This window comes from Sabethes cyaneus, chromosome 3 (assembly GCF_943734655.1).
Source record: "Sabethes cyaneus chromosome 3, idSabCyanKW18_F2, whole genome shotgun sequence".
Lineage (NCBI taxonomy): Eukaryota > Metazoa > Arthropoda > Insecta > Diptera > Culicidae > Sabethes > Sabethes cyaneus.
The window spans coordinates 149859223-149876278 of record NC_071355.1 but is presented as its reverse complement, the minus strand read 5'-3'; the positions used below and the strand labels follow the sequence as shown (position 1 = coordinate 149876278).

The window sequence follows — 17056 nt, the reverse complement described above, 5'->3', positions numbered from 1 at the left end:
ATATGGAAAATACTCCCCAAACCTGGCCGTAAACGCACTGTAAGGATACCGGAGGCCATGAAACGAGTAAGAGAGCTAATTCGACGGAGACCAAATCAGTCTGGACATAAAGTGGTGAAGAAACTATAGGAATTTCGATACTGATTTGAAAAATCATTTGCTTCCTATCGTCAAACAACATTACATGAATGCTTTCAACAAGTTTCTGTGCCGTCTCACCAGGCGAAAGCAACACGGGCTTGGTGTGAGGACAATTTTCCGAGATTTATTTCTTCGAAAGAGCGGCCTTCTTCTTCTCCTGATTTGAATCCTTTAGGCTGTGCATGGGGTTACATGCTAGGCAAATTAGGGAGCACAAAAAGATTGACTGTGAATACTTTCAAGTAGCGTTTGGAGAATATTGTGCGTGTCAGCTGTAACGCTTTTCAACAACTTTTGCGACTGTTCATCAAAGCAAAGGGAAAAAGATTTGGACTGGACCAATGTAAGACAAATGTCTTGGATAAACTTTACACAAAATACACTCAAAATTAAAATTTGTAATTCCCCACAGCACTGGCATACTTCTGTGATACGATAGTTTTTCTCTCATTTTGACTGTTTTTATCTATTTTTTCATGCTTTCTGTCTTCTGTTCTGTTTTTCCTCTCTTTTTGCTTCATTTCTCCGTTCTATGTGTCACATTTATTCCGATATTTGCTCCTGTTTTTTCTTTTCTTCTTCAGTTTTCCTGTTTTATATCCCATTTATTCATCTTTTTTTCTTCCGTGTTACCTTTTTCTTCAAACCGTTGTTTCTGATTTACTTTTCTTCTTTTTCATCGCCTTTTATGTCCCAACTTCCTCCTGCTATATCCCGTTTGACCTCCTTTGCCAGTTTTCCTTGTTTTCTTTATCATTATTTATTTTCTCTCTCGCTATTCTTCTTTTTCCTTTCGACATCTCTTGCTTTTTTTTGTTCCGTATTCCTTTTTTTGTCTCGTTTCCTCTTCTTTTCACTCTCCTGCCTGCTGTTTCCTCTTTCTCTGTTCCTTTTCTTTTCTCTTTTTTATTCCGTTTTCGCCCTTTTCTTGACGTTCCTCTGTACCGTTTTTCGTCTTTTTGTCATTTCCTATCCGACTTTCGATTTTTTTTCTTTTGTTCGGACTCGGTTTTCGTATTTTTTTGCTTTTAACTCCTTTTCTATCCTGTCTTTGTTTTCGTTTGTACTGTTCTACCTCTTATTATGTTTTGTTTTTCCCCTTTCCTAAAAAGCAAAGGCATGGCGTGAAACGTCCTGTTGAGAACTTGATCCTTCTTTATCGACAGACCTCGCAGCCGGTTATTAGAGTATAGGACAATTACGGGGCTAGTGCAACGAACCTACTGATTCTATAGCAGCACGTCCCAGCCGACATTCGAACAAACGACGACTGGCTTGTTAGGCCAGCACCGTAACCCGAAACTAACTGAGCGGCCCTTTTCTGTTGGGTTTTTCCTTTCCGTTTTTATTTTCTCTTTCCATTTTTTCCGCTCTTTGTTTTGTTTTTATTTTTCATTTTCAGATACCAATACCTTTTTGTTGATTTTTGCTCACTCTGATCCCGTTTTTCCACTATTTTTCTCCTGTCGTCTTCTGACCCGTGTTTCCTGTTTTATCCTATCCATTTTTCTCTATTTTCAGTTCTGTTCTTCATTCGTTTTTTGTTATTTTCTTTCCCGTTTTCCGTTTTTTTCACTTCACGTTTGCAGATTTCGTCTTTTTCTATGTTTTTATTTCCTGTCCTTCTCATTTTCCGTCTGCGTCTGCACCGCTTTTCCTCTTTTTAGTATCTCATTTTTTGCTTCCTCCCTTCCCTTCTGTTAACCTTTTCTATGCTCCGTTTTTTCGACTTTTTCTCTTCCGTGTTATCTTTTTCTTTAGTCAGTTTTTCCTATTTTTCTTTTCTTCACTAGTTATATCCTGTTTGACTTTTGTTTTCGTTTTCCTCATTTCCTCTATCGGTGTTATTTTTTCTCTCTCGTAATTCTTCTTTTCTCAGTGTGATTTCTCTAGTCTTGTATTCCGTGTTTTCTTGCCTTGTTTTTCCTCATTTTCACCCTTTCCTTTTTCCTTTTTTCTGTTCACTGTTTTCTCTGGTTTTGCTCCATTTCATAAGCCCTGATTTTCCTCTGTTCCGTTTTTCAGCTTTTTTATTTCGTTTTGCATCATTTTCTGGCCCGTTGTTTGCTTCTTTCGTCTCGTTTTTTTTTGTCATTTTCTTTCTGACTTTAGACTTATTTCTTTTATTCGGTTCCGATTTTCGTCTTTTATTACTTTTTATAACTTATTCTACGTCGTTTTTGATTTTCGTCAGTTCCGTTCTCTTATTATTACCTATTTTCTCCCTTTTTTGTCACGTTCTATTTTTTTCGTTTTATATTTTTTGTTTGCCGCTTTTATTTTTCCTTTTCATTTTTTCTTTTGCCGTCTCGCTTTACCTTTTTTCCGGCTTGTTTTTATTAATTTTCTATCCGACTTTCGTCTTTTTACTTTTATTCGGTCGCGGGTTACATCTTTTTTCGCTTTTTCGACTCTTTCATTCTTCCTCTTATTATGCCCTGCTTTTCCTACTTTCCTGTCATGTTCTGTTTTGCATTTTCATTTTATCCTTTTTGTCTTACGTTTTAATGTTTTTCTATTTTTTCCTGCCCCGTTTTTCTTCTTTTCCTGTTCTCGTTTCTCCATTTTCTTGCTCCCTTATTTTCTCCTTTTCTATCACGTTTGTTTCTTTTTTGTTTTACTTCTTTTCTGTTCAGTTTATGTTCATCTGCTTCGTTTTCGTTTTAGTTTTTTCTTCTTTTCTTTACAGATTTTCATCTTTTGCTGTCGTCTCTCCGTTTTTGTTTCGTTTTCTCTCATCTCTGTCCCGTTTTTCTCTTTCAATTGCCCGTTTTCTCTCCCATTATGACATAATTATTCTTTTGTTTTTCCTTTTCTCATACCTAACGGCCATTGCAAATTATTTTATTTTTGCTGTTGCAAGTGAAAAAGAAGAGGCTCAAAGAAAATCTCTTATTGTTACTTAGGTCATTTTGAACAGTTACGCGAGAATTGTCTGTGCGCTCTGTTAAAGCGAGAAGAAATCGTTAAATGACGGTAAATACGGAGTTTGAGTTTTAACGCCCGTTTAATTAGTTTTCGTCATGTTTTCCTTGGTGCTCTGTTTTGTGTCTTTTTTTGAGAGCAGCAGGAGATGGATCACCTCTAGATCCATCAGTAATACATCTGTGAAACTTACCTATGGGTCATTCCACGGGAAATTTACAATCAAAATTTTTTTTCTCTTCGGAATATTTTTTTTACGTTCTTTGTTCAAAAAAAAAATAGACACGTAAAAATGCACTATTTAACTATTGAAAAACAATCGAGAGGAAGTATACCAATTTTGAAAGTTTGTGGAATAGTGAACACATCTGGTAGAAAGTCATTTTTTGATATTACAAACTATGTTTACAATTAGCATTTAAAAAATAGTAATTTTTTCGGATTACAATACTTTAAAAAATCATATCTGGCGAATTCCAACAGTAACATCGAAATAGAAAAATACGTGTCGATTTTTTTTTAACAAAGAACGTAAAAAAATATTCCGAAGAGAAAAAAATTTTGATTGTAAATTTCCCGTGGAATGACCCCTATATTTTTATAAGAAACTGCTCTACGTTATAAAGATTAGAAATTGACAGACAGTAAAAAGATATTTCAAAAACATGAAATTTAATTCATAACAAGATTTGAAACTGGAACTTTTCTTACATAATTAATTTATTTATGGCAAAAATAGTGGCCGATTAAACTGTGGACCTCTGGGTTACAGATTTACATTATTTTTTACAAAGAAGGTGAGGTACGTGCTCCAGTGTGCCTCATCATAACCACGGTTATAGTATAATTAATGCAAAAAGACAATAAAAACATGCCGTTGGTTGCAATTTCGCCAAAACAAAAATTTCAACCAGTCATTGCAGCTGTCGATAAGATTAGAATAGATAAGCTACACAGTTAAAGCTCAAAATCTATTTTTGTGGGATTAATCAAGCTGCATTGAACCAGAATTTTACACAAGTATGTGCTGATAGCATTTGCAGCCAAGAGTCATATTGGCACACCTGGAAGAGTGCATTACTGTTTCATTCAAGCAAATCGTTCGAAACTATAATTTAAATTGCGTCATTTCACAAATATGTGAGATAATTAAACGGTAAACGCTAGAATCAGGTTAAATTTTGTTTTCAGGAGTTAGTATCACGGAGAGCTTAATCTTCACCATAATATGTACCCTCCTTTGAAAAGCTTCTTTGATAAGCTTTTTTTGATAAGCTTCTTTGAATATATAATTCGGCTTTTTTTTTGAAAACCACGTGCAGTGTGAAATGATGCACTTTGGCCATATAGCTTAAATATGTGCATATTTAGTTGAATCGGAGAAGGTCATTCCAAATAGATTTGCGAATTCGCACGGGTCCACTTAAAAACGGGTTGTGTCCGAAAGTGTTCCTGCACAAGTTTAACATCTGATTCTATTATAATTGGCCGCCTAGTATTCGGATATGAGTGAATCGGACGGCTATCCGTAAAATCTAGCCAATAAATTAGATGAAATGTTCCATCTGCACTATAATTAATAGTACGGGTTGCGAATCTATGCAAAAGTCAAGGACAACGCAAAAGAAGGAAGTAGTATTTTTTTATTTTCATTTCTGTTATGAGTCATTGTAGTTTAATCCGGTTTGACCGGGGCATTTCTTCTGAATCGGAAGCGTACATATACATGCAAGGGCTGTATACATTTGTGAAGAAATAACGAATTAAACAGGTTTGTTTATTATTATTTTCATATAACGTATTTTCATACGGTTATAAATTTTTGTGCCTGAAACTGTTGTTTTTTCTAAGTTTTTTTTTGCTTTGTCTCGCGGATCTCTTTTTTTACAATATTTCTATTACTGCAAATTAATATTTGACATAGGAGCAACAACCAGTTGGAATATTTAAACATATAACAATATATAATATTAACGTTTCTTCCACTTATTTCACTAATTTTCGATTTAAATGTTGATATACTCAAATCTCGGTTATGTCCACTATTGGGATGACGTAAAAAATAATCGGTCGTAAAAAAAGGACGTTAATTCAAATTTTCGACGTAAAACCAGAGAACATTAATTCAAATTTCGGACGTAAAATAGTCACGTAAAATGTATGGACGTAAAAAGAGATTCTAGTGTACAACATTTACTAATAACTAGTAATTATGTTTGATGTGATCTGACTAACAAAACTATCTTGAATCTGGTAAGATTCTTGAAAATTCGAAGTCCTTAGTCGTGCAAAATCTGTTATTGTTACTTGAGTTGGGTATAGACATCTTTAAGACTTGACCCTTCTTTCTCGACAGGCTTCGCAGTCGGTTATTAAAGCACATAACAATTACTGAGGTGGTGAATGACCAATTGTTTAACACCACATTAAATAATAAAATAAAAGTTACTGAGCTAGTAAAACGATCCTATAGACTCTAGTAGCACAGCCCAGTCGATATTAATGGGCGGTGCTACTACAATGTGACATATCCAGGTGTGGCAATGTTGGTTAAGTGGTGTTAGTGCAATGAAGAAATTTCATCATGGTGTGGGTGGAATCGTAAATCGACCAATCACGATGAAGCGTGACGTCAAACTCCAAAAACAAACCCCATTGTCCGACGCGGTTTGTTTTTGTAGTTTGACGTCGTTTTCTAATTTTTCGCTACTAATACCATCAAATGTCTTCATCTGCCACGCCTTTTTAAACCTCATTGGTGCTACTAGAGTCAGTAGGATCGTTGCACTAGCCCCGTAATTGTCCTGTACTCTAATAACTGGCTGCAAAGTCTGTCGTGAAAGAAGGAGGTCTAGTCTTGCAGACGCCCATAACTCAAGGCCTGGTTTAGCTTTGCTTTGCCATGACGGGCGGACTTACAGTAGTTGACCAAAACTTTACCCATGGTCGATGAAAATCTGAATGTCGGCATATTCTACAATTCTACAGCGCTGTCGTGACTGCGGCAATCAACCGCTTCTTCGTTTTGGCCACGATATTATCGGAGTAGATGCTAAGTTTGATGGTTGCCCAAACATTTTCTATAGATCACAGCTGGGGGACGTTGGGAGGGTTGGTGGTCTCCAGTACAACGTTTAACTTCCGGCGGTCCATCTCCTCCACCTCCAGTAATTTATTAGCATAATGGGTCAAGGCTATTGTAGTGAATACCAATGGTGTCGTAGGGCCATGTGAACGAAGTTAAAGTATTTATAGAACATAATGCATAAAAGGCTTAGTCAAGAATATTATTATAAAAGATTAACAATATCTTTAAAAAAACATTGCTCAAGTGCTACTTGAGTTAAACATTTTATTTGGCAACAAGGCAAATAATTGCACAAATACTCTGATATATGTGCAACATTTCCCGCGACGTCGAGTATCGTTCAGACATATGACATTCTGTGTGCTAGTTTTGAAAACGAAGGACGTGTAAAGTTCTCGGTCGTTGCTGTCCAGCGTTAAGTAGCTCTCGTCACCCACTGTGATCAAGATGTCTTTCACAAGTTCAGCTGCTCCTTCTGGGTGATTGCCTGCTGGCCAGATACGGCTGGCTTCGATACACGCTTCTGCATAACGATTTCCATTTTGGTTAGCTACTTCTTGCCCGTTTGAGCGGTCTCCGACCTTCCTGCCCAAGATGCAGAACATTGAAGCTGTCTTGCTCTCGGTCTTCGTCTTCAGCTACTGTTGCACTTTACATTTCTAGCATTTCTTCTGATGGGAAAGGCTGTTGTACATGCCGAATCGGCTATATGCTGGGGACACAAAGCCCTTCATACGGTATCAATTTTCCTCCAAGATCTTATCAAGTACCCAGTGTAGCGATAGAGCTAGTGCTTGTCTGTCGTATTGGAAAGTGTGTCCCTGGGAATTTGCATCACGGAAAAACGCTGTAGAAAATTACTCATTGGGAATTTTCTCTTGAAAATTTTGGGTAGAAGTAGTTTAGAGTGTATTCTTTACACTGTATTTTTATCGCTGTCTCTGTCAGTTTTTCGAAAATTGGAAAAACTCGGAATCATGCAGTCAACGGTGAGTCGTGTGATTAAACGTTACTACGACACTCTGGGCATCAAACGGAAGGAGAAATGCGATTAGAATAGATGTTCTACTAGTGACAAGGATCACAAGCATGTCGTGAAAGCGTTTAATCGTTATCCCAATGCTTCGGTCAGGCCAAAAAGTCTGTCCAAGTCTTTCGTTCAGATAGCGAAGGACCGGGAGGAACTGCATACGTATCAACTGCCAAAGTCTCCAAATCCGACCGTTTTCCAATTTTCGAAAAACTGACAGCGATAAAAATACAGTGTAAACAATACACTCTAAACCACTTCAACCCAAATTTTTTAGAGTAAATACCAAATTGGTAATTTTCTACAGTGTTTTTCCGTGATGCATTTTGATGTTGGACACCCTTTAGTGCTACGATCCTATTGATTCTATCAGCCTCTCCCAGCTGAGATTCGAACATAAGACGACTGGCTTGTTAGATCAGTCTCTTATATATAGACCATCTGAGAGGCCTGTCATGTTGTAATAATAATTGTAATAATCTTAATCTAATGCTACAAACGCCTTAAACCGTTCTTAACGAAAACCTGGCCCCTGACAGGATGCCATATTTTCGTGGTAAGAATCGCAGCTCGCTCCCTGCATGCTTCGACCGAAGCTTAAACTAATGCAAGTGCCAGCTAAACTACTGTTAGTACGAGCACCTTATGAGCACTCTATTATCCGAACCAAGATTTGCGGACCTACGCAAGAGAAGGTGCGCAAAATTTGTGTCACAAACATTACAATATTCGTGATTCAATTATGTACAGATATCAGTACCCTGAGTAATATCCCAGCGGCACAGTTAACAGTGGCAAATTAGTACATATAAATGTAAGCGAAGACTCAAAAAAATTATGCTAAACTGCATCCAAGACAAACATCAATAACATGGTGTTAAAGGTACATTTAGGCGTTTTGGTCTTTGATGCCGGTTATCTTCGTTATAGTGAATCTAGATTATCACATCGAAAAGGTGTTTTTTCGCCGAACCGAAAGTAGAGAAAATTACAATGGGTACCACCAATTCGTTCCAAATTGGACGCGAAGTGACGCACGCGGGCTACAGCCAGTTAGGAATTATACCTAATTACACTATCGGTAATTGATTAATTTTTTTTTACATCCCTTCCACCTATTCATCTTAACCATAGCTGCCGTACTTTGCATAGATATAGGTACTTCTCTAGTCATAATTCGTTGCGAAAAACATCACTGATTGCGGACATGCCTGTATAAAGTCAGTCATTAATCAAAGGAGAATGAAAAATGCATACCTACAATCGAAATGACTGGAAAGGCAGACTAGATGTCAATACTCTCTGATTGAAGCGTTGTTGCATTCTATCCGTAATTTTCATTCTCCTACTTATTAGATTCTTTTTAGTAGCAAATCTAGAGACAATGAGTCAGTACTGTATCTACTAAAATTTAACAATTTGCAGTGCATGAAGGTGCTTCTTGTGAGTCGTTGACGTAGATGTTGTTCTTGGTAAAACCCACAAGACAAAAAAAATATTTCAAATAGTTTTCATGACTAAATGAGATTACCGAATCGCCTTGTAAAGCTGTTCTCAAATTTTTATGGTTATAGTTCTTCGCCTTTGAACGTCCTAATAGAATGTCGCAGTATCTACATAGAATTTAATCACACGGTTTTGTGATTTGACGTGATATGCAGTTCTTTGTTTTTATTACAACTACAGCACTCACTATAGATGGCTTCACTTTCTCAACATTGCTTGCGGCATTAAATTTTTGAATAAAAGCGGTCCAAATGTCCGTTATATTTGCATTTGGTGAGTAAAATTTAAATATTATTTAATTCGTTTTGTGAAATACAATGCTCAGTAAAATGCAAATCATTGAAGATTAATTATATTATTACACTTATAGTAGTCCAAAGCTTTGTTTATATAATCCATGAAAACGGGTTGATTGATGGCCCAATTACATACACGGGAGCAAACTGTTTATTGGTGGGGTTTCTTATCAGGAAATATTGCATAGCTTTTGTGGAAAACAAAGTGTTTGCAATTTTATTGATTTTGCATTCTGTTGATTGATGCAGCAGAAATATTTGTAAGCAATTCGTAGACGCCACACGGAGATCAAATAAATAATATTGTAAATGTTGTTTGTAGTTAGATTATATTAATGGCATGTGAACTACCTACATTAGAACCATTCACTCACTGGGTAACCCCCGCAAAGGGGCTGAAAATCACAGTCGGCCACTTCACGGTGCGTGCATTGTCCAGAATCAGAACAGGCAATCAACTATCGTTAACACTGAAGGTGAACGTTGAGAATGCTAATTAATCAACGTTAGACAATGATGATTGCGCTGCGATGGGTACACCTATGAAGCATACTAATGGTTCTAAACTTACTTTCGATAGGTACTTTGAGTAGAAAATACTCACATCAACGTGTCAGTCATGGCGGAGAAATCGAACGGTTATCATTCCCCCAATTTGATCACTACCATCGTCAACAAGTATCCGACCTTCCGTGATGAGCCCTTAAAGTCACCCTACCGTTGGCTGGAAGGCAGGACACATGATGACGGCGCCGAGGGGCTTTGGAGAATCCATGATACGCTGTACGATTTGACCGATTTTGCTGAACGACATCCCGGTGGACCAGATTGGATTAAACTAACAAAGGTAAGGTTTACTTAATTAACTTTTGCTATGTTGATGCTATGTTCTCCATTCAACAGGGAACTGATATTACGGAATTATTTGAAACGCATCACATTACAACGAAAGCAGAAAATTTGCTTCCCAAGTTCAAAGTTCGGGAAGCCAAAGAACCACGGAATGTACGGATTACCTTCAAAGACGATGGTTTCTATCGAACGTTGAAACGAAGGGTTCGTGAGAAACTACCAGAGCTTAACATGGCACCAATGCAGACATCCAATTTAATCACAGATTCCCTTTTGGCATCGGCAATTATGTTTGCCTTTTTGGCCATTAAATTCCACAGCTACCTTTTAGCGACGGCATGTGCCGTTTGTGTCACATGGACGATGATTTGTGCTCACAATTATTTTCATAGAAAAGATAACTGGAGAATGCGTTTGTGGAATTTAACGTTCTCCAGCTATAGGTGAGTATTCTGGATAGTTCCTGATTGCAAGGTATTGAACGATACTTCTAGGGAATGGCGGATATCACATGCAATGTCTCACCATCACTACGCAAATTCGATTATTGATCTGGAAATATCTTATTTCGAACCATTCATGTACTGGCTACCGGATCCAAGCAGGAAAGGTTTGGTACAGCGATTCGGTGCATGGATTTATGGACCGATAGTTTATTCTATGATGTTTTCAGCGGAGTTCGTCAAAAGGTATTAAATGAATATAGCATCTGTTTGGATAGAACTTAATATTTCTTAAACATTACAGAGGTGTGGAGACTATTAAAACGGGTAAAAGTAGCTTTTATGCGGATGATCTCATAGGATTTGCTTTGCCCATCTTGATGTTTTTGGTCGATTCAAGTAGCATTGTCAACGTACTAAAATTGTGGATTTATATTCTACTGTTAACGAGTTTCCTATTCGGCTTGATAGGATTGAATGCTGCTCACCATCTTCCGGAAACTTTCCACAGTGGCGATAAAATATCGTAAGATATTTAGCATATACCTACATTATTTTCGATAGTTGATTATTTATTAGAATATGATTGGTGTATTCGGTACAAACCTCAATAAGGTGTATTGAAATTTGAGTTACTACTACAGTGGGATTTCGAACTTGGCAACAAATGCGTGTCGCCCACGTTTCCAAAATCGAAACCGTGCCAAAACCGATATGGACGAGAGGCATACGGACGTTAGACATATTGGACGTTAGGCATATTTTGCACGACCTATCTGGCGTTAGTTTGCAAGAGGCCCAATCGATTCATTTTAAAAATACAGAAAGTGGCACCCCACTTTTTATAACATACCGCATGAGTTGATGCGTGGACTAGGGAAAACTAATTAGAAATGACAGAGCTAGGAATAAAATAAACCTCTTGCCTCGCATAGTGCGGCGCTTTCGACGGCGGGTCGCCGGCAAAACTCGTGGCCTGCGGCCGTCTCACTCTGAATCTTCTATGAAATGTCATAAAATGTTTTTTTTTTTAATTATGCCAATTGGTCGTTATGCCAAAAGGTGATGATGAACTCATTTTTGTATTTACAAGAACGCCTAATATCCCTTGTTGCTATGGCCCATTATACCTATGATACATTATGACTCACGTCCGCATGCCTTACGTCGCGCACCCGTTGCATGTGTGTAAATTATGGAAAGATCTTTTGTTCCATTGAGTTGAAAGATCTTTTGCGAATCCCGCTCATACTTTCAATTATTTCAGGGATGACATCGACTTCGGAGCGTACCAAATCGCAACGATAATCGATCGTGCCGATGTGAAAGGATCACATTTTGCCGTACTTACCAGCTTCGGTGATCACTGTTTGCATCACATGTTCCCTACGATGGACCATGGAGTACTGCCCCAGTTGTATCCGATCTTCTTCCAAATTTGCGAGGAGTTCGAAACCGTTTATCGAGAATGCAGCTGGCTGCATCACATCATCTCGCAACATCGCCAACTAGCGCGGATCGAAGCGCGTACTTATGACCCTCGGGCTAAATTTTAATGAAAGCATTGGGTATTCTTCGACAGAATAACCTAAATGGCGAAGAAAAAAATAGGCTTGAGCGAAGTATAAAGTGCTTGGTATAAATGTACAATCGCAAACTATTTTCTATGTTTAATTAGAAACACTACCAAACTGGGATAAATGAAATTATATGTCGTAATAGTAGCACTAACAGGGTTAGTACAACAGGGTTTTATTTAACAATGTTATTTATGTGTCATTTAATATACCTAAACTATGTGATATTTTGATATTTCATATACAGGGAATGCCTAAATGAATTATATTATAGTATAAGATATGTCTTGTATAACATTGACAATTCATAGAGACTACGTATTCCTAGTCTTCAACGGCAATAAATAATAAACAATCACAGTGAGATCTATTTAGGAGCATTCCGTCTAAAATTATCGCCGAAATATTCGTCATTTTTTTTAGTATGGCCAACATATTCTCTTACAGATACGATTAGATAGCTTGGGTCGACCATTTTACCTAAGACTGTGTGAAGTTTTGATGGGCCCTTCAAAGTTTGTAGATATCATTTTTATTAAGAAATATTAAAACCTAATTTTAGGAACAAAATTTATTCCTAAATCATTTAATGAAGTCCTGCTTTGTCTAGTAGTATGAGCTACTTGATCATTAGTTGAGCCGCTCCGAATTATAGTGGTCCATTGACCATTCAGCAAATTTCAGGAGACGCATTTGTATAAAAAACTCTATAAAAAATTCCGTTCAATTATTTTCTCCAAACCAAGTGTTCTAATGTGCAGGGTGTAAAGTGAGTACCATACCGGAATGTACCATTTCACGGAAAACTTTTTTGTGGAAAGTACCATTTCGCGATCCTCTCCTTACTCGCTGTCGCTTGTTCCAGGAAATCTAGGTAGACCTAGGAAAACAAATAAACCTAGACAGTAGTGATTTCTTCGGGGAGTTGCCTCCCCCCAGTGGGCGGCGCTTCAGACGGCGGGTCGCCGGCAACACTCGCGGCCGTCTCGTCCTGAATGATCTAGTGTTACTATAGATAATTTTTGTGGTCTTGTTATTGACTAATGTTTTATGGAAGAGTCTCGAATTTCTCGAGTTCGATTAGTTTTTGAGTTTAGCAAAAATTTCTGTTTTATTTGTATGAGAGTCCATATCCCCCTACCACAGGGGTAAGAGGTCTCTAACTATCATAAAATAAATTCAAGACTTCAAAATCTCCCACATGCCAAATTTGGTTTCATTTGCTTGATTAGCTCTCACGTTATAAGGAAATTTGATTTTCATTTGTATGGGAGCCCCCCCTCCTAAACAGGGGAGGGGTCTTAATTCATCATAGAAAAAATTTCTGCCCCGTAAAAGTCCCACATGCCACATTTGGTTCCATTTGCTTGATTAGTTCTCAAGTTATAATTAATTCTCATTCTCAAGTTATCGTAATTCACCATAGAAAAAATTTCTGCCATCTAAAACTCCCACATGCCAAATTTGGTTCCATTTGCTTGATTAGTTCTCGAGATAAGAAGAAATTTGCATTTCATTTGTATGGAAACCAACCCTCTTAAAGGGGAGATGGGTCATAACTCGCTTTCTAAAGACGAAAGAGGTCTCAATTCACCATAGAAAAAATCTTGCCTCCAAAACCACTTACATGTCAAATTTGGTTCCATTTGCTTGATTAGTTCTCGAGTTATGCAGAAATTTGTGTTTCATTTGTATGGGAGCCCCCCTCTTAGTGGGGAGAGGGGCCTCTAACCATCACTAGAACCTTTCATGGCCCCAAAAACCTCTACACGCAAATTTTCACGCCGATTGGTTCAGTAGTTTTTGATTCTATAAGGAACATCCCGACAGACAGACAGACAGAAATCCATTTTTATATATAAGATTCCAAGTAATCCATTAAGGCAAAATTGCAAAGGAACATAAAATAACATCATCGAGAAATTTTTAATCACTGAAAAATGAGGAATTGATGGCTACGAAAGATATTATTTTTAGTTTTCCGATGTTTTTCCCTGCTGTTGAAATCCCATACGGGTTTATCGCTTTTAGGTTGTTTAAGTCTTCCGTTTTTTTCGCAGTAAATTGTGCAATACAAGACAATCGAGATCCAAGTCCTTGACAGTCGAAGTAAACAATGGTACATAATATTGAAATTGTTCAGTTTGATACTAAAGATAATACACGCAATAAGATTACATTTATTCAGCTTTCCCACGAATAAGGCAACGGGTGGTGCTGTACGCCCACGTCGATTTCTAAGTTGCCCATTAACGAACAAAGGTTAATATTTGGTACATTGTTAGTATCTACTATAACCTAGTCAACTATCAATAATCGACTTTATTGGTTAACTAGTTGGGCCCGAATCTTACGATCCGGAAAACATAAATGTCTGTCAAGAAAACTGCGGATAAATTCCATTTGCCAGTGTTTGCAAAGATATTAAATCTTTGTATCAATTCTTTGAGCTTTATATTAAACTAGCTGACCCGACAAACTTCGTATTGCCACAAATTTACCTGTGTTGTACATAAATCATGAATCTCGAATGATCTTTGTCACAATCTCGAGTTTTGCAAGCCCCCCAGTGGGCGGCGCTTCCGACGGCGGGTCACCGGCAACACTCGCGACCGTCTCGTCCTGAATGATCTAGTGTTACTATAGATAGTTTTTGTGGTCTTGTATTGACTAATGTTTTATGGAAGAGTCTCGAATTTCTCGAGTTCGATTAGTTTTTGAGTTTCGCAAAAATTTCTGTTTTATTTGTATGAGAGTCCATATCCCCCTACCACAGGGGTGAGAGGTCTCTAACTATCGTAAAATAAATTCAAGACTCCAAAATCTCCCACATGCCAAATTTGGTTCCATTTGCTTGATTAGTTCTCAAGTTATAAGCAAATTTGAATTTCATTTGTATGGGAGCCCCCCTCTTAAAAGGGGAAGGGATCGTAATTCACCATAGAAAAAATTTCTGCCATCTAAAACTCCCACATGCCAAATTTGGTTCCATTTGATTTATTAGTTCTCGAGATAAGAGGAAATTTGCATTTCATTTGTATGGAAGTCCACCCTCTTAAAGGGGAGATGGGCCATAACTCGCTTTCTAAAGAAGAGAGGGATAGAAAAAAATCTTGCGTCCAAAACCACTTGCATGTCAAATTTGGTTCCATTTGCTTGATTAGTTCTAGAGTTATGAGGAAATTTGTATTTCGTTTGTATGAGAGCCCCTCCTCTTAAAAAGGTAAGGGGTCCTAATTCATCATATAAAAAATGGTTGCCTCCAAAAACACCCACATGCCAAATATGGTTCCATTTGCTTGATTAGTTCTCGAATTATGAGGAAATTTGTATTTCATTTGTGTAGAAGCACCCCCTCTTAACCCACGTGGGAGGGGTCCTAATTCACCATAGAAAATATTCTTGCCCTCGAAAACTTTCACATGCCAAATTTGGCTTCATTTGCTTGATTAGATCTCGAGTTATGAGGAAATTTGTATTTCATTTGTATAGGAGCCCCCCTCCTAAAGTGAGGAGGTGTCCCAGTTCATCATAGAAAAAATTGTTGCCTCCAAAAACACCCACGTGTCAAGTTTGGTTCCATTTGCTTGATTAGTTCTCGAGTTATGAGGAAATTTGTATTTCGTTTGTATAGGAGCCCCCCCTCTTAAAGGGGGGAGGGGTTCTTATTCACCATAGAAAATATTCATGCCCTAGAAAACTTTCCCATGCCAAATTTGGTTCCATTTGCTTGTAGACTAATCTCAAGTTTTTAGTCTTGACCTTGAAATGCGGTCATACATACATATTAATATTTTTTGAAACGATGGTTCTACAATTGATGAAGGGTCGGTAGGGAAAGAAATGAAAATTTTTTGGTGAAGGTGGGGAAGAGCGGAAAGGAAGGGGGGGGGTATTGGTAGCTATGCTTTGACAAGTAGTCATTTTGACTCCTACCTTTTGTCCAATACTGGAAGGTGCATGAGTCGAACCAAGCTGTAATCTGAGATTACAACCGGATTCGAACCCACAACACCCGTCAGGGCATGTGGTTCGCTGGTACTTGTACCATAGAGGCGCTGGACAAAAGGAGACCGCAAAATCCACTTCTCAACGATAGCGACGCGTTAGGTTGGGTTATCGACACATATTGTGCCGCTTCCTACATCAATTGCAGATTACCACCGAGCGAGAAGTTTTAATCTAACTACTGTTTACTTTCAGGACGACGACACTATGCCGGCCCTTACGACTTGCAAGGTACTGCACGTGACGTTGTTCGTCTGTCAGCTTGTGTTAGCCGCGTTTCTCGGCGCGGGTTTTCGAGGGAAGGCCCCGGGGCAGAAATTTGTGTTTCATTTGTATGGGAGCCCTCCCCCCCCTCTTAGTGGGGGGAGGGGTTTCTAACCATCACTAAAACCTTCCCTGGCCCCAAAAAACCTCTACATGCATATTTTCATGCCGATTGGTTCAGTAGTTTTCGATTCTATAAGGAACATACGGACAGACAGACAGACAGACAGAAATCCTTCTTTATAGGTATAGATTAATTTGTATCTCGGCATGCGACGATCTTACAATTACAATAATATAGCATCCTAATGTTGTACATAGAAGGGTCGTAGCAAGAACTTGAAACAAATAATTTTTATGCTCACATTGGGTTTTATTGCACTAAACAAAATCATTATCCAGTATCCACTGTGCTGTTTCTAAAGGTGGGCAAAGTGGATCTGAACCGTCCGTTTTCTGCCGCGAGCCGAATCAAATGAGCGGCACGTTGATATCGCGACGATCAATCGAGTCGAGAAGGCGAGTTGAGCAGTCGAAACAAGCAGTTGAGACAAGCAGTTGAGTCGAACAGTCGAGTCGAGCCATCAAATCGAGCAGTCTAGTTGAGCAGTTGAATTAGACTGTTCAGTCAAGCAGTCCAGTCGAGCAGTTTAATCGAGTGGTCCAGTTGAGCAGTTAAATCGAGCAGTTGAATCGACCAGCCGATTCGAATAGTCTAATCGAGCAGTTGAGTCAAATTGTCCAGTCGAGCAGTTCATTTAAGTAGTCTAGTCGAGCAACTGAATCGATTAGTTGAACCGACCAATCCGGTTAAGCAGTTGAGACGAGGAGTCTAATCGAACAGTTTAGTCAAGTAGTCTAGTCGATCAGTCGGGTCGAGTGGTTAAGTCAAGCAGTGAAATCGAGTAGCCTAGTCGAGCAATTGC

General features: G+C 38.3%; 1 protein-coding gene across 1 annotated transcript in view; it reads left to right on the top strand.

Annotated features, from left to right (window-relative positions):
* Positions 1–12360, top strand: part of LOC128742144 (cytochrome b5-related protein-like) — a 28972-nt gene extending 16612 nt beyond the window's left edge. The window contains exons 2-6 of the mRNA XM_053838379.1: positions 9567–9833; positions 9890–10281; positions 10333–10527; positions 10586–10807; positions 11549–12360. Coding sequence (XP_053694354.1) covers positions 9606–9833; positions 9890–10281; positions 10333–10527; positions 10586–10807; positions 11549–11837 — 1326 coding nt within the window. The 5' untranslated portion in view covers positions 9567–9605 and the 3' untranslated portion in view covers positions 11838–12360. The remainder of the gene's footprint in view (positions 1–9566; positions 9834–9889; positions 10282–10332; positions 10528–10585; positions 10808–11548) is intronic.
* The last annotated feature ends 4696 nt before the right edge of the window (positions 12361–17056 follow it).